Raw genomic sequence first — 26,046 nt, forward strand, 5'->3', positions numbered from 1 at the left:
GTTTTACAATTAAAAATAGGTCAAAATATGAGCTTTCCCTAGTTTTTAAGCAATTTAAGATCCTTCTCCACGAGACCGTCAAAGAAATATCATAATTCTGGCTCAATGAATGGATAGATTTCAAACTAACAAATTAAGCAATATAAATATATTTTCTTTCAAATAGAGTTACAGTTGTGTACATGTCGGAAAATTGCAGGATTTACAGAAAACATAAACATTAAAATAAGAGTTTACCTCTTATTCTAAATTTACCCAAGAAATTTGTTGGACCAACATATGGTCAAACAGAAAAAAATTCATTAATTTCTAAATATCTAATCTAAAAATAAAGGAGCATAGCCTGAATCACTCAAAATTTTTTTTTTCTAATCTTAAAATCACATCATTGTATTAATTTTCTCCGTGATTAAATTAAATTTTATTGAAATATACTGTTTTTTAATTTGATCGCCATGCTAAAATTCTATCAAACATTCTTAAAGTATAGCTTATTATAAACCAAAACACATAAACACACAAAAATTAGTCAGCAGAACATTAAGCACTAAGCTAGCAAAGGCATACTCACAATTCAATTTAAACTATATTTTATTATAATTATTTCAGAAATAAAAATAAGAGATGAAATTTTGTATCGAATATAACACAATACACCAAGCCCATAAATATCATTGCAATTATTTACCATAAATAATATTACAAAGGAGACAAGTAATTTAACAAAAACAAGAGCTAAGAGCTCATATGGCACTTGTGACGAGGCAAGAAGAGCTAAGAGCTCTATCAAAATTCTATGAATCAATAGATTGATTTAAAAAGGAAAATAAGAGGCTTAATGCCGGTCAGGATTTAAAACAAGAGCTCTGAGTCACGATGTCCTTCTAAATATCAAAATTCATTAAGATCCGATCACACACTCGTAAGTTATAAATCTCTAATTTTTTCTAATTTTTCCTCACCCTTTAGCCCCCCAGATGGTCAAATCTGGGAAAACGACTTTATCAAGTCAAATTGTGCAGCTCCCTGACACGCCTACCAATTTTCATCGTCCTAGCACGTCCAGAAGCACCAAACTCGCCAAATCACTGAACCCCTCCCCCCAACTCCCCCAAAGAGAGCGAATCCATTACGATTCTGTCAATCACGTATCAAGGACATTTGCTTATTATATCCACCAAGCTTCATCCCGATTCCTCCACTCCAAGTGTTTTCCAAGATTTCACCCTCCAACTCTCCCAATGTCAAAAGATCTCGTTAGGATTTGAAATATTAGCTCTGAGACATGAATTTGTTCTAAATATCAAATTTCATTAAGATCCGATCACCTATTTGTAAGATAAAAATACCCCAATTTTCAAGTTTTCAAAGAATTCCAGTTTCCCCCTCCAACTCCACCCAATGTCACAGGATCTGGTCGGAATTTAAAATTAGAGGTTTAAAGCACAAGATCCTTCTAAATATCAAATTTCATTAAGATCTGGTCACCCTTTCGTAAGTTACAAATACCTCAATTTTCAAAATTACCCCCCCCCCCCAACTCCACCAGAGAGCAGATCCGTTCCGGTTATGTCAGTCACGTATCTTTAACAGGTTTCTTATTCTTCCCATCCAGTTTCATCCTGATCTCACCGCTTTAAGTATTTTCTACGATTTCCGGTCCCACCAACTGCCCCCCCCCCTAATTATGTTTGATCCGGTTGGGATTTAAAATAAGAAATCTGGGTTACGAGGTCCTTCTAAATATGAAGTTTCATGAAGATCTGATCACTCCTTCGTAAGTTAAAAATACGTCATTTTTTCATATTTTTCAGAATTGCCTCCCCCCCGAATAGAGCGGATAATTATGTGAATCATGTATCTAAGACTTCTGCTTATTTTTCTTACCAAGTTTCATCTCGATCCCTCCAATCTAAGCGTTTTCCATGACTTTAGGTTCCCCCACCTCAAAATCCCCCCAATGTCACCAGATCCGGTCGGAATTTAAAATAAGAGATTTGAGACACGATATCCTTCTAAATATCAAATTTCATTGAGATCCGATCGCCCGTTCGTAAGTTAAAAATACCTCATTTTTTTCTAGTTTTTGAGATTTAACCCCCCTCCCAACTACCCCAAAGAGGGCGGATCCGTTCTGGTTATGTTAATCATGTATCTAGGACTTTTGCTTATTTCTTTCACCAAGTTTCATCCCGATCCCTCCACTCTAAGTGTTTTCCAAGTTTTAGGTTTCCCCTTCCAACTCCCCCCCCCCAATGTCATCACATCCGGTCGGAATTTAAAATAAGAGCTCTGAGACACGATATCCTTCTAAATATCAAATTTCATTGAGATCCGATCACCCGTTCGTAAGTTAAAAATACCCCATTTTTTCTAATTTTTCAGAATTAACCCCCCCCCCCCAACTACCCCAAAGAGAGCGGATCCGTTCCGTTTATGTCAATCATGTATCTAGGACTTGTGATTATTTTTCTCACCAAGTTTCATCCCGATCCCTCCACTCTAAGTGTTTTCCAAGTTTTAGGTTTCCCCCTCCCAACTCCCCCCCCAATGTCACCAGATCCGGTCGGGATTTAAAATAAGAGCTCTAAGACACGATATACTTCTAAACATCAAGCTTCATTGAGATCCGATCACCCGTTCGTAAGTTAAAAATACCTCATTTTTCTAATTTTTCAGAATTACCCCCCCCCCCCTCCCCAACTACCCCAAAGAGAGCAGATCCGTTCCGGCTATACCAATCATTTATCTAGGACTTGTGCTTATTTTTCCCATCAAGTTTCATCCCAATCCCTCTACTCTAAGTGTTTTCCAAGATTTTAGGTTCCCCCTCCCAACTCCCCCCAATGTCACCAGATCCGGTCGGGATTTAAAATAATAGCTTTGAGACATGATATCCTTCCAAACATCAAATTTTATTAAGATCTGATCAACCATTCGTAAGTTAAAAATACTTCTATTTTTCTATTTTTCCGAATTAACGGGCCCCCCACTCCCCCCCAGATGGTCAAATCGGGAAAACGACTATTTCCAATTTAATCTGGTCCGGTCCCTGATACGCCTGCCAAATTTCATCGTCCTAGCTTACCTGGAAGTGCCTAAAGTAGCAAAACCGGGACCGACAGACCGACAGAATTTGCGATTGCTATATGTCACTTGGTTAATACCAAGTGCCATAAAAAGCATATTACATAAGTATTGAAGAAAAAATATAATTTTAAAATATGTTTATTCAGTATCTTTATTTTGTGGTACGTACAGAAGAGAAACACAAACAGTTTTTCAAACCAAAGTTTCCTAGAAACAAAAAGGAATGAGGTAAATTTTAAAGGACGGAATCCAAAATCCTAAGAATTTGGTAATTCAGAAGAATCAAATTAATTCATAAAATTAAGTTCATTCATGACAAGGAAAATTATAGCAATATGGACAGCAAACGAAACCATCTTGGTTCCATCTTGAAACTACAGTTTATTCCAAAGATTCAGATATGAAGTGGTAATTATTCGTCATTCTTTCCTTTATTAGTTTCCATTCTTTGAAAACCAAAATGAATAACCGATATTCAGGCGAAATTAGAACCTCTCCCCCTAAAAATAACAAAAAGTTATATCGAACTAACACCACAATCAATTCCTAACTAGAATGCTTATGAAAAGAGTTAAAATGACTTAGAATATCTTCAACTGAAATAAACTCCTCCTCACAAATATTGCAAACAAACAGATTCACCTTTTTATCAACATTCATCTTTCCGTCCAAATAGATGGATTCGCTTTGATTTTTCATCTTTTCAGGCAATTTCTCTTTTTTCTCACAAGCACGAGAGGTAATGTGAACACGAATTTTTTTTAAGGAATCATAAGTTTTACTACATAGCTTACATTTAAATGGATTACGATCGGGGTGCAGACGCTGCACATGCTCCACCATGTTTTTCTTATAATTGAAGCTCTTGCTGCAAAACTCGCAGTTGAAAGGGTTAGGATTTGCGTGTAAAGCAACATGTAGGTCACGATATGCAGAATCTGCGAACACTTCGCTGCATATGCTACAGCTGTACTTCTTTTCTCTGAATCTCTTTCCTATATGACTTTTCTTATGGCGTCTTAAAGCCTCATTTGTGCCGAAACCCTTGTCGCATTGCTTGCACTTATACGGTCTAGCCCCAGTGTGAGTATTTAAATGGTCGTCTCGTGTCTTTCTGTTCTTAAACGTTATATTGCAAAGCTCACATCTATGAGGCCTTTCGACACTGTGACATTTCATATGACTATACAAGCCAGCAAACTGTGCAAAGGATTTGCCGCATGTCTGGCATTCTAATGGTTTTTCCCCTGTATGGGTCCTCATATGCTCGATCAGCATGGATTGTGTGTAAAAGCTTTTTTGACAGAATGTGCATCCATGTGTTTTTGGCTGAGTGTGTCTTTTTACGTGAGATGTATAACTCCTTCTAGTTGCGAGCGTCTTATTACAGATCTGACACTCAAATAATTTTTCTGGGGTCTGCCTACTCTCTTTCCGAAGGTGCATTTTCATATGATCATTAAGACTACCTCTAAGTCGAAATTGTATTCCACATCTGTCACACAAGAAGCTTTTTTCACCAGTATGGATTTGCATGTGACGATTGAGGCTCTCTGGACTATACAGACGTAAGCCACATAAGTAGCACAAGTTTTGTTTACCTTTAGAGTGCCTTCGCTTGTGTCTTAAGAGTGATTTACGATGAGGGTACGACTTGTTGCACTTATCACATTCGAATTTATTTCTGGTCTTATGTTGAGTGTCAAAACGACGATCAAAAGGACACTTTTTCTTGAGTTTTGAAAAGTAAAACTGACATTGCTGAATTTCTATTCTGTCATGAGCTTTCATATGGTTTAGCAACAAAAGACGAACAGGAAAGGATTCCTTGCAAATTCTACAAACGAAAGCGTCTTCCGGCGACTGCATAGTTGGTATTTTTTTTAACACTGTACTTTTGCCATTATAATCTGCGTCATTACATTCGTCTGGTTCTGGAAAGAAAAAATCAGCAACTAAATATCATAAAAACTAAATTACGGTATTAAAAAGACAGTAAAGAAATTTTTAAGTCTCTTCAATAAAATAAACAACTCTGATTATTTCCGTTATTTTTATTTTTCCTATTTTTTTATTTTTCTTAAGATCAGGAATTTTGTTTCAGCTCCAGCTTACAAAAATAATATTTAAAGTAAACTTTCGCCCGGGATTATGGGGCTACGATTAACTTTCAATAGCATAGTGGAAAGATTAAGTATATCTCCAGCACAAGTTTTTACGCGAAGTTCAAACAAATAACAATTAATTTCCATAAGATTCCAGTTTTATCTATGCTTTACAGATGTCTTAATGTAGAATTTTGTTATTTTTTGACAATTAAAAAAAGAAAGGCTTCAAAATTAATTTCACCATTCCAATAAAAGAAAACGGATTTGTTTCAGTTACTCCAGAATCTTTCTTATAATTAAACCAAAAATAAATTTGAATTTTTGAAAGGAAATTAAAAATTTAAAGAGAAATCTAAACTTTGAAATGAGCAAAAGTAGCCACACAAGAGTAATAAGCCATACTCCAATTAGATTCCAATGGATAATAAAGTTAAACTTGAGAAAAACAAAGATTACCAAAAATAAGGTATGGACTCCCGTTTTTTTTTCAAAACCCCCAAAAACTACATTGCAATCTATGCTTAATTGAAAAACATGAACAAGTATTTATTGCTATAAAATGTTTAAAAAAAACAACAGAGCACAGAAATAATACCTATTTCTTAAACCAAATAAAGCGACAAATAACTTCTACCATTTAAACCAAAACGAACATAAATTAAAATTAATGATCGAATCGAACAAAAAGATAACAGATACTGATGAACTAACAAATCCTGAAACGAGTAAAAATTAAAACGAAGGCTTTAAGTCAGACTTAAAACAAGCAAACAAAACGCTATTACAAACAAGAGTTCGCTATTGACCCTCCTAATCTTCTAAAGCTTACCGTGACACTTCCTCTTAATTACAACTATATCTATTTTGATCAGTGTTCATTAATCAGAGGCAACGCTATAGCCTTGTCAGTATTAAAGGCCACAAGGCTCTCTGCCTACTAGAGTTACAACAACCACTGCTACCCTGTAGGACAATATATTTTTCTCTGCCCATTCATTCAGAGCAACAAAACTGTCTGTGATATTGTCTGGCCACTTCCCACTTAATACTCTTTTTGATTGTACGAAAAATTCTTCTGATCAGTACAAGCTTTCAGCAAAGAACAAAGATAGACGGCTAGAAGCGACTAATTTTCAGTCATTACGTCAGCTTATTGATAACCATTATTAGTGTTCTGTTTTTGAATCAGATAAAGTAAAGAAGCATTTTCATTTCTTTTCTTTTATATTGTCAAGTGTCTTCATTAACAAACCAGGTCACTTCGTCTCGAGCTATGCATGATAAAATACATGCAAAAATTTTACCCATGGATTTCTGATCAGATTTTTCGTCAATATGAGTTAAAAATAAAAATTATTAAAAATATTAATCAGTGAAAACAGAGGATTCGTTTCAAGATTATTGTTCACACAGAAATAAATTGAATTCTGTTATAAGATTTAATAAGTGTAAATATTGTAAAGATACGAGAACTCGTAAGTTTGATCGATATAAATCTGACATGAGAAGGACATAGAACCGTATTAATAAGAAGATTCGTCCAAACCAATATTTTAATACTAGTGTTTGTCTTGATTGACTTGATGCTTTTGGTCATTATTTTAGTAGTGCAGCAGCAGAAAAGGCATATAGTATAAATTCAATTCCAGAGCCTCCTGATCTTGATGATTCTGTTCCTTCTGGGAATGTATGTTCATTTTACGATATTATTTATCATGAAATGAAAAAAAAAACTGCTTTGAAACTCCAGGGTAGCAGTGGTTGTTGTAACTCTAGTAGGCAGAGAAATAATAGGTAGAAAAACTGATGAAAGCATATTTTGAAGAAATTCAAAATTTAAATCACCCAACATAAGAACTGTTTTTTTTTGCATTCTGCTAACTAAAGAAGTACTTGTTCAAAAACATAAAACAAATCTCGCAGAATTACTAGACGGAGGTCTGTAAAAAAAAAAAGAGAAAAAAACACAGCATGCATCCTAATAGATAACTTCAAGAAATAAGCTCTCGCATTTACCTTCTTCCCAAAGAGACATATCATTAATGACAATAGAAGACCAACTATTTCAAATATAAATTGCTAAGCTACCTTTTCGCAAAGACTATCCTGCTGTGGAAAAAGCACTTTATATTGGGAATATCCAGCATGGGAACAGGAGCATTATCCCATAAAAAGGTTTCAGAAACTTTAACAACGCCACGTGGACTCAAAGCTTATAAGAACTTGAGTTCGCTATGAGTAGTTTGTAAACCTTGAGCATTTAAGTCTAGAGCACTTCGATGAATTTTACACTAGTCAATAGCAAACAGACAAAATCTCAACCGACAAAGCTTCAGAAGCAAAGATAAGTTGAATAGGGGTTTTAGTTTGATCAGCAGCTCTAAGACGTCTAGCGCTCTTAATGAAGGATCTGTCAAAACAAAGGTCCATAGGAGTATTTGAGCAATTAATAACTTTTTCTCGAAGGTTGGCTAAATCACGAGCAGAAATGTCAATACAGGAAATCATATCTTTATCCAGAAGGGTACTTTGATTCATGCTATCCAATTTAGTTTCAAGCATTACCAATTTATACTATCCTAGATTCCTTATGATCTCAAATTATTCAGACTTTTCTCGACCACATCGAACCGCGACTGGAACTGCAAATCAATGGCTTTGTACACGGACAAAGTGATAGTGTCCAAAAGACGATCTTTATGCTGTGAAGGACATGCCCTCGATTCGGACAAAATCGTTCTTAAGCTTTTTCGCGAGTTCATCCTCAATCCCCCCTCACAGACTACAGAATGAATGAATGAATTTTATTTATAGCCTGCCATACAACAACAGAAGAATGGGCGGAGTAAATAAACAACAAAAGAAAAATAAAAATAAACTAACAAGAAAACTTCATATTAACATATATATAAAATACGAAAAATCAAACATTTAGCAATTGGCACAAAAGATCAATTATGTACATATGCATTCAGGAAGACCGCTTAGAGTTTTTAATAGAGCATGATCTTCAAGATGGAGCAGCTGAGTAAAAATTTTGCATAAATCATACTCATTCTCCAGGTATGTATTTCTGGTATAAAGAGGGAGTCGGAGGAGAAACTAAGTGTTTGAAAAAAGCTGATCTAATCTTAAGTTTCTCTGTATTAGATAGCCAATTCCACATTGGCAAAACATAATAAACAACTGGCAAAGCAACTGCTGAATAAATACACGACAAAACTTTTCTATTGTGTTGCAAGAGCAACACTTTGGTTTTGTCCCTTTTTTTTTTCTCCTATGCCGCCGATGTCGGCTTATTCCTGGAAACTGGTAAGGGTCTAACCTGTGCGGTTTTTACGGAAAGCGTGGACCTCAGGCCGGATTGATGAATGTGGCATTACATTTTGGAAAGCTCCGCAGAACTCTTGCCTGGGGCCAAAAAGGATGGTTTTTGCTTGTCCGCGAGCCAGAGTCTATGGTGTGCGAAGTGAAGTGGAGTTATGTAGCCTATGTCAGAGAGGAGTATCTGAAGTTGTGCAGACAAGCTTTCGTTTCACCAAATCATGTTTCTGCTTTGGAGTGAAAAGCTCCGTTCTAGCAGGCAAGCAGACAGGAACCACTTTCAAATTGAAGATGGACAAATCTATAATTGAAGATTTCAAATCTATAAGTGTTAAATATATGCGGCTGTTACCCGGCCCCACAGCCAATATATCTTCTTTGAGTGATAAAAAGAAAAATTTACAGAAGCAAAAAGCGGGTTTTCCCACGGGTCCGAAAGTGCTGCCGTGATTTTCGCTGGGTTTATCATTTGTTTTTTCGGACTTGGGATTGAGGTAGAGACATGTTATCAGATGTACCTCTTAAACTTTAAAAGTTCTGTCATTGCTAAAAAAAAATTGGAGCTTATCCTTTGCTCATTTCTAAGTGGTGACGTTAGAATGTTGGCCTATGGCAAAAAAAAATCAACTTTTGAACTGACAGATGGATTTTTTTTTCGACGGCAATCGATAGCTCTTGAGGAGCTATCGATCCCATCCATTTTTTTTTATACAAAAATTCCTTCATGAGATATACTAGTTCGAAAGTTTCAAGGGGTTGACAACTTTAGTAGTAGAGTACACTGAAACCAAAAATAAGCCGATACCAATTGTGAGACATGTAGGGGACTTGTAAGGAAAGGTCAGCTGTTAGCTCATAATCATCTTCGGCAGTGAGGTTTGTAAATTTTGCTATTTGGTGTATCTATTATTTGTTTCCAGTGTTTTAGATGATAAGACCGAGTTGGTTCCAGTGGTAAGACATATAGGTGACTTGTAAGTAATAATCGTCTGTTAGGCTACAATCATCTTCAGTGAAGAGGGGTTTGTAACTTTTGCTAGTTGGTGTAGCCTACCCATACTCACTGTAACCTAGAATTAAGTGTTTACGCAACAGGTACAAACGATAACGTAAAGCAAAGATGGCAGTTTCGTAATAATTAATAGAGTGTCATCTATGGTATTTTGATCCTGAAAAGTTACGGATAGCTTTATAATACCAACTAGATTATATAAGATATTGTTCCAAGTCTTGATCCATCACGATGTCTACGATTGAAAAGGATAAAGTTCAACTGGCTGCAAAGTCAATTTAGTCCCTTCTTTCGATATTCTTTTGTTATTGTTGTTTTTTTAACGCTGAGGAATAGCCTTTGATCATGTGATTACTGATCGCGTTCTTCTTTGAACATAACGTTTTAAAAATAGCAAAGAAACAAAACCAAAGTGTTGCTCTCGCAACACTTTATTCGGCGAAACCGGACAAAGGTTGCCGCAACACTTCACGTTGCTTAGGCAACGTAGGTCTAGTTTAAACTTTATTTAAGTGAAGCCACTTTAGTGTAACTTATCCTTAAACCCATTGTGACGCTATCAATTATCAATGTTCGGCTGTTTTTCATATTAGATCCATATGTTATACTAAGATACTTCAGAGATTGACTTGGACGTACACATGGTCGTCTACAAGTACAATAACACTACTGTGTAACCCACACAAATGGCACGGCTCATAAATGAGGAACTCTGTCTTAAAAGCATTGACCGACAACCCAACATATCAATACACTTCTACAAGGAACTCAAGATTCATTTGAAGCGTGTGAACATGCTTATCATAAGTAAGTTGTCTGCATAACATATAAGGCTCAGGTCAAAATATTTAAAGACAAATCCTCCGATTATTCTCTTTGTAATAGTGTGAATCAGGGTGTTAAAAAGCAAGGGACTCAGAACCAAACCCTGCCATATACCTTTTAAAAGGCATATAGGTGACGATTAACTTCCATCCGACAGTTTAATACGAATTGAACTATATGACATATGATATGAGATACCAATACGACAAAAGAGATACTATATAAGGATTAACCCCTTGGTCTAAAGGTGTTAAGAAAAGTTTAAAATGCACAACAGAATCAAAAGCGGCGGAGATATCAACACTACATAAAAATAACGGCAGATTTCGAGCATGAGCTTTTGCCATAATTTTATTAATTAGCCTATGCACAAACGCACAACGCATTCTTTTACGAAAACTGAACTGGCGTTCTTCAATTTTACATTTAAGCACCGATTCAGAAAGTAATATGCGTTCTAAAACTTTACTGAAAGTTCCTGACACTGCAATGGGGCGATAACCAGCGCTCAAATTAGGGCTTTTCCCTTTTTTCAAAATGTTCATAACAACACCGCTACAAAATATTTTAGGGACAGCTCCCGAATTAATACGCATCTGGAGGAGCACAGTGATGTGCTCTAGGAATAGAAGACGAAGCATTACGAAGGTGTTCGCTAACAATTCCTTTAATACCTGGCACTCTAGCGGCCTTCAGCTTCCGAGTAATATGTCTTTCCTTTTTAATAATTCCCTTTTGACCTTAAAAACTTGAGCCTATTTTCAAGCTCAGGCCTACACTTATCTTCTAGAACAAGGTTATTTGACTCAAAATCAGTTTTGTAATGCTCAAACTACTTATCTTCGGACAAATTATTTGACTGCCAATACTTATTAGTTTGCTTAAAGGAATTCCACATATCATTAGGCGAACGAAGAGCTTGCACAGAGGCCACCTCAGCTTGCGCAAGCTTTAAATTTTAAACTGCTTGGTTGTAAACTTTTTTAGATGCTTGAAATGATGTGAAAACGAGACCAGAGCGAGGTTGGTCGCACTCACGCCAAACTTTATACCAAAAATTTGATCGGAGTTTTGCATCTTTCATATAAAAATCTTTATTTCAACCGGGCTTGCGAGTCCTAATACGAATCCCTGCTTAAGGAACGGCTACTGACTGCGCCACTTTCATGGCGTGGACTATCTCACAACAATACAAATCCAAAGCTAGGGTATCAGACGAACTATGTTTCAGTAAATGATACGGGACTCTAATTTTCTGTAGAACTTCATCATATTTACCTTGATACAGTTCGATTAGTTTTTCCCATTCAGCTTTAGTGTAAAACTTGCTGGTTGTTGACCTTGCCACCTTCACAAATGGAGCTTTAAATCACAAACCAAGGTGGTCATAAATGATATGCTCAAGATCAACATAAATGGGATCCGTAAGATTATTACACATATTTTGACTGCCCTCAGTACAAAGTTTGCGCGTAATGCCAAATGTTTTCCGATGTCACGACCTTAATACTAAGGTACAGTAAGTTGTAAGAAAAATTATGTTCAATCCCGCTTTCTAGGGCTATCATGCGAGAAAGGATAGATGGCTAGGACAAGTTTTATGGATGAAGAATGAGAGATTGCCAAATATTCTCCTTGTCGGCCAACCGACTAGAGTCGAACGAAAAGCAGGTCACCCCTAAATGGATGAAAGGATGTCGTGGGAAAATAGGATGGAGGAGGACCGTGCTAACCTTAGGCAAGTTGGTGCTGCAGTGAGTTAGTACTAGCAGTAGTGGTAGCGGTAAATTGCTGTTTATTCAATGTACCTACAGCATAAATAAAACGTACCCTGTGACAACAAAATTTTCAACCAGTGCATAAAACACAACAGGGAACTCCCAAAGCGGTCAAATTGTTCAAATTATGTTCCCTTTGAGGATATTTATTGGTGAAATTCTAGTTAATTGACTTCTTGCTATCTCAGAAAGGCTTAGGTTAGGAAAATGAAACTTACAGGGATGGGTCTACAGGCTAAAGTATGTCCCGGGAAAGTATTTTAAAGTATCCACCTCCACTCCTTCTCCCTCTAGAAGGCCCTGAAATTTGCCTACATGTCAGGTCTATAACTATTGAAATTTTGACATAACAACATTTTACCTTAATTTTCAGTTACTAGTTGCTTTTTCTCTGCCTTTAGTTCTGAAAATGCAATTCCTGCTATTTGAGTAGAATTTTGAGCAATATCAATGGTTTTTTTTTCAAAATTTAGGGAATGTATTTGCATATCTTTAAAACCTTATAAAATAGAATTCAGCAAAGTTATGGAGCTGAAAACAATTTTGCTGTACTTCAATTTAGCAGAAGATCTGTTTTCCAAGGTTTCACTTTTATAACACACATAGCCTATTTTTAAAGGTCATCAAAGGTCAGGGCCCTCTAGAGGGAGAAGGAGTGGAGGTAGTTGCTTCAAAATACCTTCCCGGGACATACTTTAGTCTGTAGTTTCATCCCTGAAAGTTTCATTTTCCAGACCTAAACCCTTTCTGAGATAGCAAGAAGTCAATTAACTAGAATTTTACCATATTTATTAATATTTTCTTAGCAGTCGTGCTAAAACACTTTTTGGGACCACCCTTGCCTGACCTTTAAAACAAAAATCACTCCGTTCAATCAAAAAAACAAAACAAATATGAATATATCTCCGGTACAAAACGGGAGAATTTAAATGTTTTTTCTAAAATTTCTGGGAAAACAGTTTAGTTCTATTTTGAATTTATTTGTATCTTTAGCTTTTCTGTCGTTTATTCAAACATCCTATCCATGCTCTAGAACTTATGGCAAGACTGCCCTATCAATTCTAAACAGTTTGACCACACAAACTACAAAATTTATAATGGACGAGAAAGAGCCATTCTTTAAGGTGTCAAATCGTCTTCATACCTTCAGCTGTTGTTGAGACATTGTATATAATGCTTTGTGACAACCTGGATGTACAACGTTCTTTTTAAGTTCGGTCCAACTTCCCCCTTATCCAAATACCCTTAGCCATTCAAGAGATATTCCTGAACCCCAATACTTTAAAGACATGTTGAGAGGAAGAACAGTATTGCAAATGTATTGAACAGAGTCAATAATCTTATGGAAGATGCATGCTACAAACAGAAACAAAAAATAACACGCAGACATGGGTGTGATGCGGTTTTAGCAAGAGAAGCTTTTCAAAGGGTTGTTAAGCTGAAATTTTCCAATTTGATAAAAAGTAAGAGTTAATGAAGGGACACACAAGCCATTTTTAATAAACCGACAATACACTTTCTTCGTCCTGGAAAAAATAGAATTACTTAAAATACCAACCGATGCTAAATAACACGTGTGGGACTATGCCAAACTACCGTCAGTTCTTGCAAGGAAAAATCAGCTTGAATGAAAATAATATCAATATAAATATGTCAGTGTAATGATCTGAAGCAATGTATCTTTTAGTGTCTGTGCTTATAGTGTCTTTTTTTTAGTTGAGCATCCCTCTCCATATTCCCTACAGCTTTCTACTGAATATGCTTAGCCACTCCTAGAATGTTGCATATAGACAGTTTAGGCTCCATAGGAAACAGAGCTTTCTGATTTAATTCAACATGCCCCTTGGCGTTCCAAAGAGTTTTAACCGAATACCCATATCCATTCGTAGGATATTAGAGATTTCCCTTTGATATCTTAGATGTGATTGTTGAACTCAGATATGTTTTTGATTTACTGTTATGTCTTCTTCAATGTTTCCTTTTTCAAATTGATACCCTCTATTGTTCCTGAGATTCGGCCTGCAAATATTTTTGAAATATTGCATGTTGCCTTCTTGACACCTATGCTTAATATACACTGCAGCTTGCTTTGAAAGTTTCCACCTTAAACCGTTAGCCGTTCCTGATAGGTTCCAGATGTACCCTTTCGATAATCTGGATTCACATAATTTCTTGTCATTTTGCTTAATATTCCCCAAAACGATCCCTAAAACTTTAATCTTAATACATTTACCTTTTTCAGATACCCAGGATCAAAAATACCCCTTCTTAGTAATACAACCTAGGCGACTTGCGCTCTTTACACCCTTGCCCCTGGGGCTGAGAGGACCATGTCGTCCCTTGATTAATAGTTATTGGACATTCTAAGATTTGTGAGCCAAATTTTTACCTTAGGATTTAGATTGGTTGTTTTTGGGATTGAGGTGAAGGGTATCTGACAAGGGCATGGAAAGGGAAGGGTACCCTCCAATTACTTTCGATTCTTAGCCATGATAGCACTCCTTATGGCTCTTTGGGCTGTATTGTGTACCAGAAAAACAAATTCGACTGAAACAATCATCAAAGACATTTGATTACCAGCAGCTCCCCAATCTTTTATAGGAAATGAGGTAATCAGGTCACAAGACCACAAAATTTAATTTCCGGGCAACGGCTTACAAAAATTATCTTTAGGAGAAGGTTCCTTGAAAACAATCTCAAAGAGGGGGAGGGGGTATTTCACCTCTTTGTGAACCAAGATCTTTATATTCTAACAACATTCACCTTTCTGTGAACCCGTATGAAAACTAAAATGTTTATATTTAAATGACATACCTTCATCGCTGATACCATCTATATCAAAATCGGAAGATTCAACGTAAACGGTATTTTCCTTCCTTTGTCTGAGATTCGTTGTTTCTTGAACATTTGGTGTTGACTGTAGTATTGACAGATGGTCTTTTTTTGCTTTTTTTTCACTCATTTTTGACAGAGAATCAACCTTGAAACCTGGAATTGAAAAAAAATGATTCTCAGTTAAAATAATGTAGCCTTACTTAAAACACAGTCTGTAAATTAACTTTTTACAATATGTTAATATTGTCATTCTTGTATTTCCTTACTGCTTACAGTAAGTACGTCCCTTCATAACACTTTGAATCCAAGATGACAATCGTTACTTTTTCAAAATTAACCTTTTCTCCAGTGTTCGACCCATATCTTAGCCACAATTGTCAACATGAAAACCACAGTTGAATAATAACACAGTACTTTTCTTAATTTTGACTACATACTTTATTCCAGAAATGGAAAAGTAAAGTGGCAAGAAATATGTTCGAAAAACTTGCACAACCACAAATTTCTTCTGCAACTTTTCTTTACTAATTCACTTCTACACTTCCTATGATTTTCAGATTCTTGGCATAGATAGGAAAGTACTTCAAAGACTTCCATCTTTAGGACTGTTTCCATCTTCTATTTTAAAGGACTGTTTCAAACTTCCATCTTTACATGAAATTATGCATTAACTCTTAACTCTGATTCGTCATTTAAGAATTTTATGAATGAAAGTTGAACACTTTTCAACTAGAGAAAATTCCGAATGGCATATGCAATTCGCACTGCAGTCGTGCGTAACTTTGATTTTGCCAGCAACTGTAATTTAGCCCGAGCATAAGACTTCTGACCATTCATTTTGTATAAAAATCAGCTATGGATAGGGTCATTGAAAATAAAACAAAAAATATACAGAATTCTAAGAGTTGAGAAGGACAACGTTTCATTTATATATGTTTACAAACTAAAGAAGTAATAATAGAAGTGGTCGTATTCGCAGTCGGCAGTAGTCGAAGGCCCAGTCAATAGTAGTTGGCAGTATCAGTAATGGCACTGAAAATTTCAACTTAGTACTCCCAACCATTCTCAAGACATTGCTGATGCGACCTTTCAACAACCTGCAAGCAAATAGTGTTTTAATTTATTCAATGTTCACCTCAGAATTCTCCAAAATTTTCAATTTAATACCAGTCATTCCAGGTACATCCTTGTGTCGATCTGGATCCCCATTGCTGCTCTTGATTTAGTTCAAAATCCTCATCAGCAAGCCGAGATAATTTCAACTTACTCCCCTTAGCTGTCCGTGATATCGCAGATACGCCCTTTTAAAAACTTTCGATTCACAGTGTCTTCTCGTTTAGTTCAACACTCCTTAAGCGTTCCCTGACAGTTTCAACGTAATACCCTTAGCTGTTCTTGGGACATTCTATAGATGTACTTTTTACAATCTTGACACACGCAATGCGTTTTGACTTAGTTTTACGTCCCCGGTAATTGAAAGTTTCAACTAAGTAGTTAGTTTCAACAAGTAGTAGAATTAGTAGTAGTAGTAGTCCTGAAACTATCAATATGATACCTTCAGCCGGTCCTGATATATTGCTGTTACACTAATTTGACAGCCTGCATGCACATATTTCCTCTTGAATTAGTTTTAAATCTCAATAAAATTTGCCTAAAAGTTTCAACTTAATTCTCTCTTCTCATCATACGATATTACATCTGTGCCATTTTGAGAACTAGAATACACTTGCGCATTTGGTTTAGTTCAATAGCTGAAGTAGTAGCAGAAAGTAGTACCACTAAGTAATGAGTTTCAACGTAAGACACTCAGCCATTTCTGAAATATTGCTGATGCGTCCTTTTGACTACATACATACTCCGGTGCCTTGTGTCTTGATTCTACATCCCCATAAATTTTCCCCAATTACCGTAACTTAATTAACCTTAATTACCCAACTTCAACCCTAAGACATGACATTTATGCCGCTTTGACCACCTGAATGCACTTAAACTGTTTTGATTTAGTTCAATAGTATTAGTAGCGCTGAAAATTTCAACTTAATAGCTTAAGTCGTTCTTCAGATATTATTTGCCTGAAATATTTGCCAAAACTATGATTATAAGATCCTCCTCGAAGTTTCTACGACAGCCCCTTCCCAGTGAAATGGTATGGTGAAAAATAAAGAATAATATATCGAAGCCATATCACTCTTTACTTAGAACGAATCTATTGTTGAAGAAATTTTATCTTGTCCATACCCTAAAATAGCACTTGAAGAGTTCCCAGAATCGCCCTCGACTCGGTGTGCTCGATCTAATTGTGAGCATATTGAAAGTTCGATGATTATGTGATAACTTGTGCATAATGATCATATCCTTATTCCTCCTCCTTTTGAGCAGATCCATTTTGGTGAAAAACTCTTTGAATTTGGACTAGAACTTTTGGACTTGGCAGCGGCAGACGGAGACAGCAGCTTTTTTGAGAATATTTTGGAGCCATTTATTCCAAAAGTAGTACAATGTTCAAATGCTTATCAAATATTATTAAGTTAAAGAGTCAGTTTTTGATGGCTTAGATATAAGTTATATTATTTAATGGGTAGCCTACTAGAGGGAAAGTGCCCCCCCCCCCGATAAATTTTCTATATTATTTCAAGAAAGTGCGCAGAACAAGGTGAAATAAATTTTTTAAGAATTACCTAAATGGACAATACTAAAATTTCTGAAAGATTCTATCTCCTCTGGCGTTTTTCTCCAACCCAGTTTTCTTCTCAGGTCATGGACAGAACAGTGTTAACACTAATGTCTAATAAAAAAAAACTTCAGTTTGAAAAAGGCACAGGCTACAAGAGATCTTTGGACTCGAAAATACAAATAAGACAAGGAAGAACTAAAAAGTGGCAGAAACTTTCTACAAAAAGCATCAAGGTTATACACTACTATTACTAATGCTACAAAAACTACTTCTGTTGTGAATAATACGAAGGCTAAGGGTTTTAAGGTGAAAGTTTTAGGAAATTTTAAGAGGGAAGTTTAACAAACTGAAATAAATGTTGTCAAAAGATTGTCAATACTACTACTAGTGCAACTACTATTATTGTTACCACTACTTGTAATAGTACAACTACTAATACTCCTTCTGTGACTACTACCCCGTGAGGCTAAGGGTATGAAACTAAAAATTTCAGAGAATATGGAGGGAAGTTCAACAACATAAGAACATCTGTGAATGCAGGTTGTGTAAAAAAAAGATGTGTCAGCAATATCTTAAGAGCGGCTTGGCTGTGAAGTCGCAACTTACAGGGCGTGTTGTGGGGGATGTTGAAACAAGCAAAAAGGAATATTTACATGTTTCTACCACTAAAGCTAAGGGATGTAGTGTAAAAATTTTAGGGAATGTTGAGAGGATATTGAACATAAAATGTATATACACATTGTCAAAATGACGTATCAGCAATATGCTAGGGGCCGTTTAGGGCATTAAGTTGAAACTTTCAGCGTGTGCTGAGACGGGAGTTGAAAAAAAGTACTATGTGGATGCTGCTGCAAATACTTTTACAAATATTGCTAATATTGACGCTAACATTACTAAGGTGAAGCTTTCAATAAAAGTGTTGGGGGATTTTGAATTAAATCAAAGACACTATGAGTTCCCAGATTGTCAAAAGGGGGTACCAGCAGTATCTCAGTAACGGCTTAAAATCATTAAACTGAAACTTTCAGGGGTACTTTTTGTATACTACTGCTTCTACAGTCACTGGTACGAGTGAAGCTAATGGAATTTAGGCGAAGCTTTCAGGGAATGTTTAGGGGAGTTTAATTAAAAACAAATATTCTTACAATTTTTTGTGATATTGCGAAAAAGCATATTTTTGCTAATATTTCCATAAATAGAGATACAGATGACTTAAATATTGACTCAATTTACTACATCATTTTTAAGTATGAAGACATCGGTAATAATAGTAATAGGATCTTGCAAAATGACCAGGGGACTGAAGAAACCCAAGACCAAGAAGAATTGCAGCATTGGATGCCAACAAAAATATTGTTTCACAATAAAAAAATTAATTTAATATTCATTTTCCTTTTTTTATTCAGTTGCTTCTGTGTGTTCACTGAATTCATACGTAACTGTTTATAGAAATACTCTTTGGTGTTGGTTCGCAATAACGTTAATTGCAAGTATACATATATTTTTTTTTCTTTTTATACTTCTTAGATATCTTTAATTTTATGGATTATTTTATCTTTAGCCTTTCAATTTAGTTTCTTCCATTCAGCGCTGAAGACACTTTGTTTTATACAGGCGAAATATTCGTTGTTTAATGTATTGTTTCCTTCTTGCTCAAATAGTCCCGTTTGTTTCAGCGCATCTTAAGATTTTTTTTTAACATCTTAAGATTTTTAACATCTTTCTTAAAGGAGCGACATTAAACTTAAAACGAACAGAAATTATTCCACAAATGAGAGGAGATGTACCCTCGTCAATCCCTTGCTCATTGTGCTAAATTCATAAAAATGCTAAAATACTTAATGAATTAGGAAAGAAGTCAAACATTAGCGTAAAGAGCAAGGGGTAGAGGAGGAGAAGGGAGTCCCCCTGATATACAGAATAAATCTTCGTTTTAAGTTTTGATATTGCTCCTTATTTTGATCTGAAGATTTTTTTTATTTAAAACTTAATATTAATAAGAACTATTGTTACCAGAAATCTGGTACAAGATTGCTTGGTAAAATAAAACGAACAAAAAAGTGCTGAAGATACCAGTTCTAGAACAAGAACGTGTCGAATACATACTTTTTTTGTAATTGATTTTGAAATACAGGTAACCAATTTAGAGGAGCACCCAAATACACCCCATCCAACAAAAGAGACGTAAGTAGGGGGCCATTGGCACGGACCCTTTCCGAAATTCTCAACTTTCACAAATTTCTGGGAACTTCTTATTTCAAATCTCACATAAAATTCGCTATTTTTTATTATTGGAAAGAAAATTACTGCGTGTATGCCTTTTGGCAACACAGATGAGAATCTATCCATACGGAGTTGCAGAACCAAAATCGGTCAACTGGATTTGGATAAGTAGTGACGAATTTGACGATCAGAGGAACTGACAAAGAGCTTATCCTGCATGGAAGTACCGGATAGAAGCCGTCTTCTTAAAAAAAGGTCATTAAGGATAAAATCACTTACAGTCTCTTGACAATCCAGCAGCAAGGCATTTCTTGAATCGACAAAACTGGCATTCACTTTTGTTCACCCAACTTATTAAGCATTTTCCTTCTCTTAGGCAATCTGCTTCGGTGTATTCAGTCTGCCTCTGTATGCTCCTTCGGAAAAATCTCTGAAATTGAAATAAAGATTTTTGACACTTCATTCAGGGAAGCAAGAAAATTCACGCAACAGAGAGATTTATTTTATCAATTCTTTAGCCAATGGCACTGATGGTATAATGATTGGCCCTACTCTCCTTCCCCCTAAGAAAATATTGTAAACGTATCTGTCTAGAAAAAAGAGATTTTGACCTTAAATAGTCTCTGACCTGTTAAGACATTAAGACCTTTCAATTAAGTAAGGCTTAAACCTGTGTTACAAGATTAAATGACGAAATCAAAACAATTTTGTCCTGAATGCAGATTACAGGTTACTTCGAACGCAGTCAAATATGTTAATTGCAGTTTTTGGTTCCATGCAGGGGCTGAAAGGTGTGCTAGGATGCAGATCACTAGTTGGAATAACTCCTGTATATGCCTATATTGCTCCACTAAGTCTAAGGTAAATTGTACTTCTTCTCCGGGGCTTTCTATACCCCTATCCGGAACTTCTCGGACAACCCGTACCCCCTGTTGAGAGAAGAAGGATTCTTGGCATCCTAAGTGATCTCAGCAGCCCTAAACATTTACCAGACACTCCACTCAGCGATTTTCCTCTATTGACTGAAGAACCAACCGTTTCTACGTTTGTGTGATCCTACAATTTCCCTTGTCCCTTCCCAACGCTGATGCTGTTCTGAAGGGAAAACAAATGCATCTTGCCAAACAATTGACTGTAGCAGTGATAAATCTGTTCAAAAGGACACTGTCCCTACACCCCCCATCTTACAACCAGATATTACCAAAATCTTGGTTTTACAAGAAAAGTTAACGGATGCGTTAACTGTCAACTCCAATTTTTTGCCAATTCACAAAAGCGATCTTGCAAATCAACCTACATATAATTCCATTTTGAATGAGGTTAATAACACTTTTATCTCTGACAATAAGAAAAGTGCAATGTCCATAAACCCAATGAATATTGATGAAGGACATAGAGGATTAAATCCAGTGATACCTGTCGCAACAAGTGACATAAATCCGGAAATTTTCCTTGACTTTAATCCACCCTCGATACAGACTAATTATAATGGTAACCTTGACTATCACATTACAGATGCCCAAAAACGTGTGGACATTAACAAGGGGAATAGACTGCATAATAAGACTGTCTCTTCTGCTAATAAAGCAAAATGTGCTAATATAATTTTGGCAGGTTCTTGCCAATTAGGAGACAATTGTGTATTTGAACACATTTTTTCTTCAACCAAACTCCAGCAAAAAAGTGTTTTAGACAATAGAGTTAAGGTAAATTATATTAAAAAAATGAGCTCAGTGATTTTCAACCAAGTGTGTCAACCAAGTTCCAGTGAAAAAAAAAAATGTGATATGCAAACATTTTAATCATAATCATTGTAAATTTAGTAAGCAGTGCAAATTTTTACATATATATTGTAATTTTATTTCAGGTTGTGCTTCCGCTAAGTGCAGTTTTGACCATGTGAGGCTTTGTCCAGTTTTAGCTTGTAATAACAAATATTGTAGTTTTGCCCATGCACCACCAGTAGCTGATGTTAAACTTCCTCCCTGGGACCCTGTTCCAGAGTCCCTGTCCAAAGATAAAAATTGTAAGAGCCACTCATCTCCCTTCCGCCGTCCTTTTTTAGTGCACCGCACCCAAGCAAAAATCTCTCATCAAAGTTCATCAGGCACAGCTCAGAAATTGACAAACCCTTCTCGATCACGAACTCTCCTCCCTTATCCTTTGTTACCTCCTCCCCCTCACCGCATACAGAAGTCCTATTTCCTTCCCCTCACAGTATGCTGCCCTATACCCTCCCTACTCTGCCGCAAACCAGCAATTTCTTGACGGACACGAATCACTATTCGCAACCAGCCCCCCTTTCCCAGCACCTTACGAAACCTCACCCCCAGCCCATTCGTTTTATCCCTCCTGCCTACCTGTCAACGTGACTCAGGTCTGAGACTTTTTGCATTCAATAATTGCCTTGTAATAAAATTACAATAAATCCTTGTAATAAATCCTAATTGTTCTCCTCGTGCTTCATCCATATCATTGTCCGTTCCCCCACCTCCAAATCCCCAAGGTAAATCCTTCTCTTACTCTAATAATTCATCTATCACTGTTGACTCTAATAGTTATCTCAAAAAAGCCAAATGTGCTCCCTCAATCCCTTGTTCTGACTATATTAGTCTGGGATTTGGGTAGGATTCGCCCCCGCTACGAATCCCACCACACCCCCTGTACCTATTTGTAACTTAAATAAAGTTAAGTGTAAAAATGGTACCTTTGCAGGTCCTTTTAAATTTCCCACACTTTTGTTAAGCAACGCTGAAAGTCTTAATTTTGAAAGACTTAATGAATTAGACTCCTTTTCTAAAATATAAAGATCAGATATAATCGCTATTACTGAAGTACACACTCAAAATTTACACATGTTAAAAATGAATAGTTTCTCCCAGTTTATTAAACTCAGACCCGAAACCCACCCTCTGGGTAAGAAAGGGGATGGAATTCTTTTCTTTGTCCGTAATGATTTTTATCCTTCAGAGATATTAGTTCCTTGTTTAACTCCCTTTGATGAAATTTTGTGGGTTTGTGTTCGACCTAAGGTCTTACCACGTCCTTCAATTTGATTGTCCTGTGTTGTTTTTACTACTCTCCTGGGCAGAGAACGGCTGAAAAAATTAATTTTATTGAAAAATTGCATGGCAGTCCTGACTATGTACTATCTAAATACCCAAATGCTGGAATTTTACTCTTAGGTGATGCAAACTAATCAAAACTTGAATCTATATGTAACACTTTTAGTCTAAAACAAATTGTAAAAGTCCCTACTACCAAAGGCAATTCTACTCTTGATTTAATATGTACCAACATGTCAAATTTCTACAGACCCGTCACCATTCTGCCCCCTCTCGGGGGTAGTTACCACTTCACCCTACTCCTATCTCCACTAGCTACAGTTAAACATTCCTTTACTATTTCTATTACTATTACTATTGTCCCTCCCAAATTTATGGAGAAGTAATTATGAAGCCCATTTTCCGGTGAAAAAATTAAAAATATGCTCTACCGATAAAGCTTACATTACTGCAACTTTTAAAAAATTAATAAGGAAAAAGAAAATCAATTTCTTCCAGCAAGGATATATCACACAAGCTAATAACCTAAGAAAGTTCCTGAAGAGAAAATTGAGAAAGGCAGCTACTGAGTATTATAATAGTAAAGTTAAGGATCTGAAGCCCAAACAACGGTGCAGAAAAATTAAAGAGATGTGCGGGAAAACCCTGTTGAAGTTAATTTTTATCTCCCTGAGCCCCCTTATAGGATAGCCAACGATTTGAACCTGCATCTTGCGTCCATAGTACAAAGTCTCCTCCCCTTTCACTGGCTCAGGTCAAACTATTCCTCCCTCCACCTCTTTCCCCCAAATTTCTCCCTCTGATATTATAAATAGAATCAGAAAGCTCAAAAATCAAGTACTTGCCCATTAGACATCCCAATTGACTTGATTAAAGCCTTTTCAGACAGAATTGCTGGACCTTTAACTGAAATTTTTAACCAAATTACAAAATTTGGTAAATTCACAAGTTGCTGGAAACTAGGTTTTATAACACCCATCCCAAAGAAATCTTCCAGACTGACTATGACCAACCTGCGTCCTATTACACTCAATCCAGTTTTTTCCAAGCTTTACGAAGGGTTCCTTTGTGACTGGCTTAAAATTAAAATTATACCACGCATTGACATCCGACAATTTGGTAATTTAAGAGAGACCTCCACCATCCATTACCTTGTACACTTGGTTCACATCATCCTAAGTGAACTAGAGAAACCAAATGTTTGGCTAAACCTGGTTTTAATCGATTTCCAAAAAGCGTTTGACTTAGTTGACCACAATATCCTAATTCGTTTGCCACAGGATAACTTTGAAATTGACCCACTATTATTAAATATTGTTATATCGTTCCTTTCAAACAGATCAAAAGTTGTAAAATACAAAAGTACTCACTCCAACCTCCTCCCTAGGTACTGTGGAATACCTCAAGGAACCTTATTGGGACCACTCTTATTTCTTGTCATGATTAACGAAATTGGCAAGGAATTCCGCCAAAGATGGAAATATGTGGATGACTTGTCGATCCTTGAAGTATGTCATAGGAATATTAAAACCCCGTTGAAATCCTAACCCAATGTTCGGACGAATCTAAGAATCTAAATATGACAGTAAATCCCACTAAATCACAGATAATGACGATCAACTTCTTGAAATCTACTCCTGTTTTTTGCGACCCGATCCCACCCGAAATGCTAGCGAAACATGTTAAGCTCCTCGGTGTCACAATTTCTAGTGATCTTAAGTGGGACACATATGTTTCCAACATTGTTAAACAAGCAAATGTTTCACTATCCATGTTTAAGCTGCTAAAGATACACTGTCTCCGTGTTTACTTGTCCTTTATCAGGCCGGTATTGGAATATGCGTATCTGGTCTGGCATTCGCAACTTTGAAGTGAACTTAGTGACAAAATTGAGTCGGTTTAAAAGCGTTCGCTCAGGATCATTTACAAAGAAGGCAAAATTCCATACTTCTTCCTCCTTAAAGCTGCACACATTACCACCTTAAAAGAAAGGAAGGAAAAATTTGCATGCTTTTCGCTAAATCAGTCATTTCCAATCCCCGTACTGAGGACTTACTCCCTGAATTTCACAGTCCCATTAGACTCCGACTCCCCCGATCAGCCTCCTTAGCAATCCCAACTTACTCTCCGATCCACGCTGTTACAAAGAGGTTTCGTAAAAGTTTTATCCCCTTTATTCTGGAACACCTTAATAATAAATCGTGATTATGTACTTGCCAAATTTCCTTTTAGTCTATTGCCGTTTTTATTTTTCATTTATTGTAATGTTTTTGTAATTTAATTGTCAAGTTTACTGATTTGGCTTTTATCTTTGATGATTTTGCCTTTTTAATTTCTTTTTAATTTTAAGCGTTTGACTTAATGTACTGATTGGAAATTTTTTTTTTCGTAACTCTTGCTGACATATAAAGCGAATTCGGCTCTATAGAGGTTGTGATAGTCCTTAGAAAATAATTATTATCTTATCTTCTAAATAGCAAAAAAATAGTTGGACTTACAGTCTACCAAAATTAAAAAAATACCCAACTTTACAATACAAGCACTAGAAATACATTTTCAGTAAAAATTATATTGTCGTCAACTATTTATTTACCTGACAGATATATTAGTCATATTGAGGTAGACGCAAATTAAATAAAAAAAACAAGTTTTTTGAAATGAAAGTAAGGAGCGACATTAAAACTTAAAACGAACAGAAATTACACCGTATATGAAAGGGGCTTTTCCCCTCGACACCCCGCTCCTTACGCTAAAGTTTTTTATTGTTTTAAAAAGTAGAGTTGCGAGAAAGAATCAAACTTTAGCGCAAGGAGCGGGGGTGTCGAGGAGGAAAAGCCCCTTTCATATTCGGAGTAATTTCTGTTCGTTTTAAGTTTTTATGTCGCTCCTTACTTTCATTTCAAAAAACTTGTTTTTTTTTATTTAATTTCTGAAAGTTTTTGAATAATACATGTCTGATTTTGGCTCTCCGTACATAAATTATTAAAATGAAATTTGCATATTAATTGGTATCAACACAGAGCCCATAAATGCAGCATAATGTACCATTTTAGACCTTATTTTTAATGGGGTCTAAACACCAGAACCTTGAATCAGTCTGCATTCCCTGGGT

The 26,046-nt window shown here is 36.1% G+C and overlaps 1 protein-coding gene across 1 annotated transcript in view; it reads right to left on the reverse strand.

Annotated features, from left to right (window-relative positions):
* Positions 1-2,810: 2,810 nt before the first annotated feature.
* Positions 2,811-26,046, reverse strand: part of LOC136024895 (zinc finger protein 132-like) — a gene marked incomplete in the record, with an annotated part of 96,885 nt that continues 73,649 nt past the window's right edge. Inside the window, 3 exon segments of the mRNA XM_065700433.1 lie at positions 2,811-5,024; positions 14,952-15,125; positions 20,149-20,299. Of these exon segments, the coding sequence (XP_065556505.1) occupies positions 3,637-5,024; positions 14,952-15,125; positions 20,149-20,299 (1,713 nt within the window).

The sequence above is a fragment of the Artemia franciscana genome, chromosome 3 (genome assembly GCF_032884065.1).
Source record: "Artemia franciscana chromosome 3, ASM3288406v1, whole genome shotgun sequence".
Classification (NCBI taxonomy): domain Eukaryota; kingdom Metazoa; phylum Arthropoda; class Branchiopoda; order Anostraca; family Artemiidae; genus Artemia; species Artemia franciscana.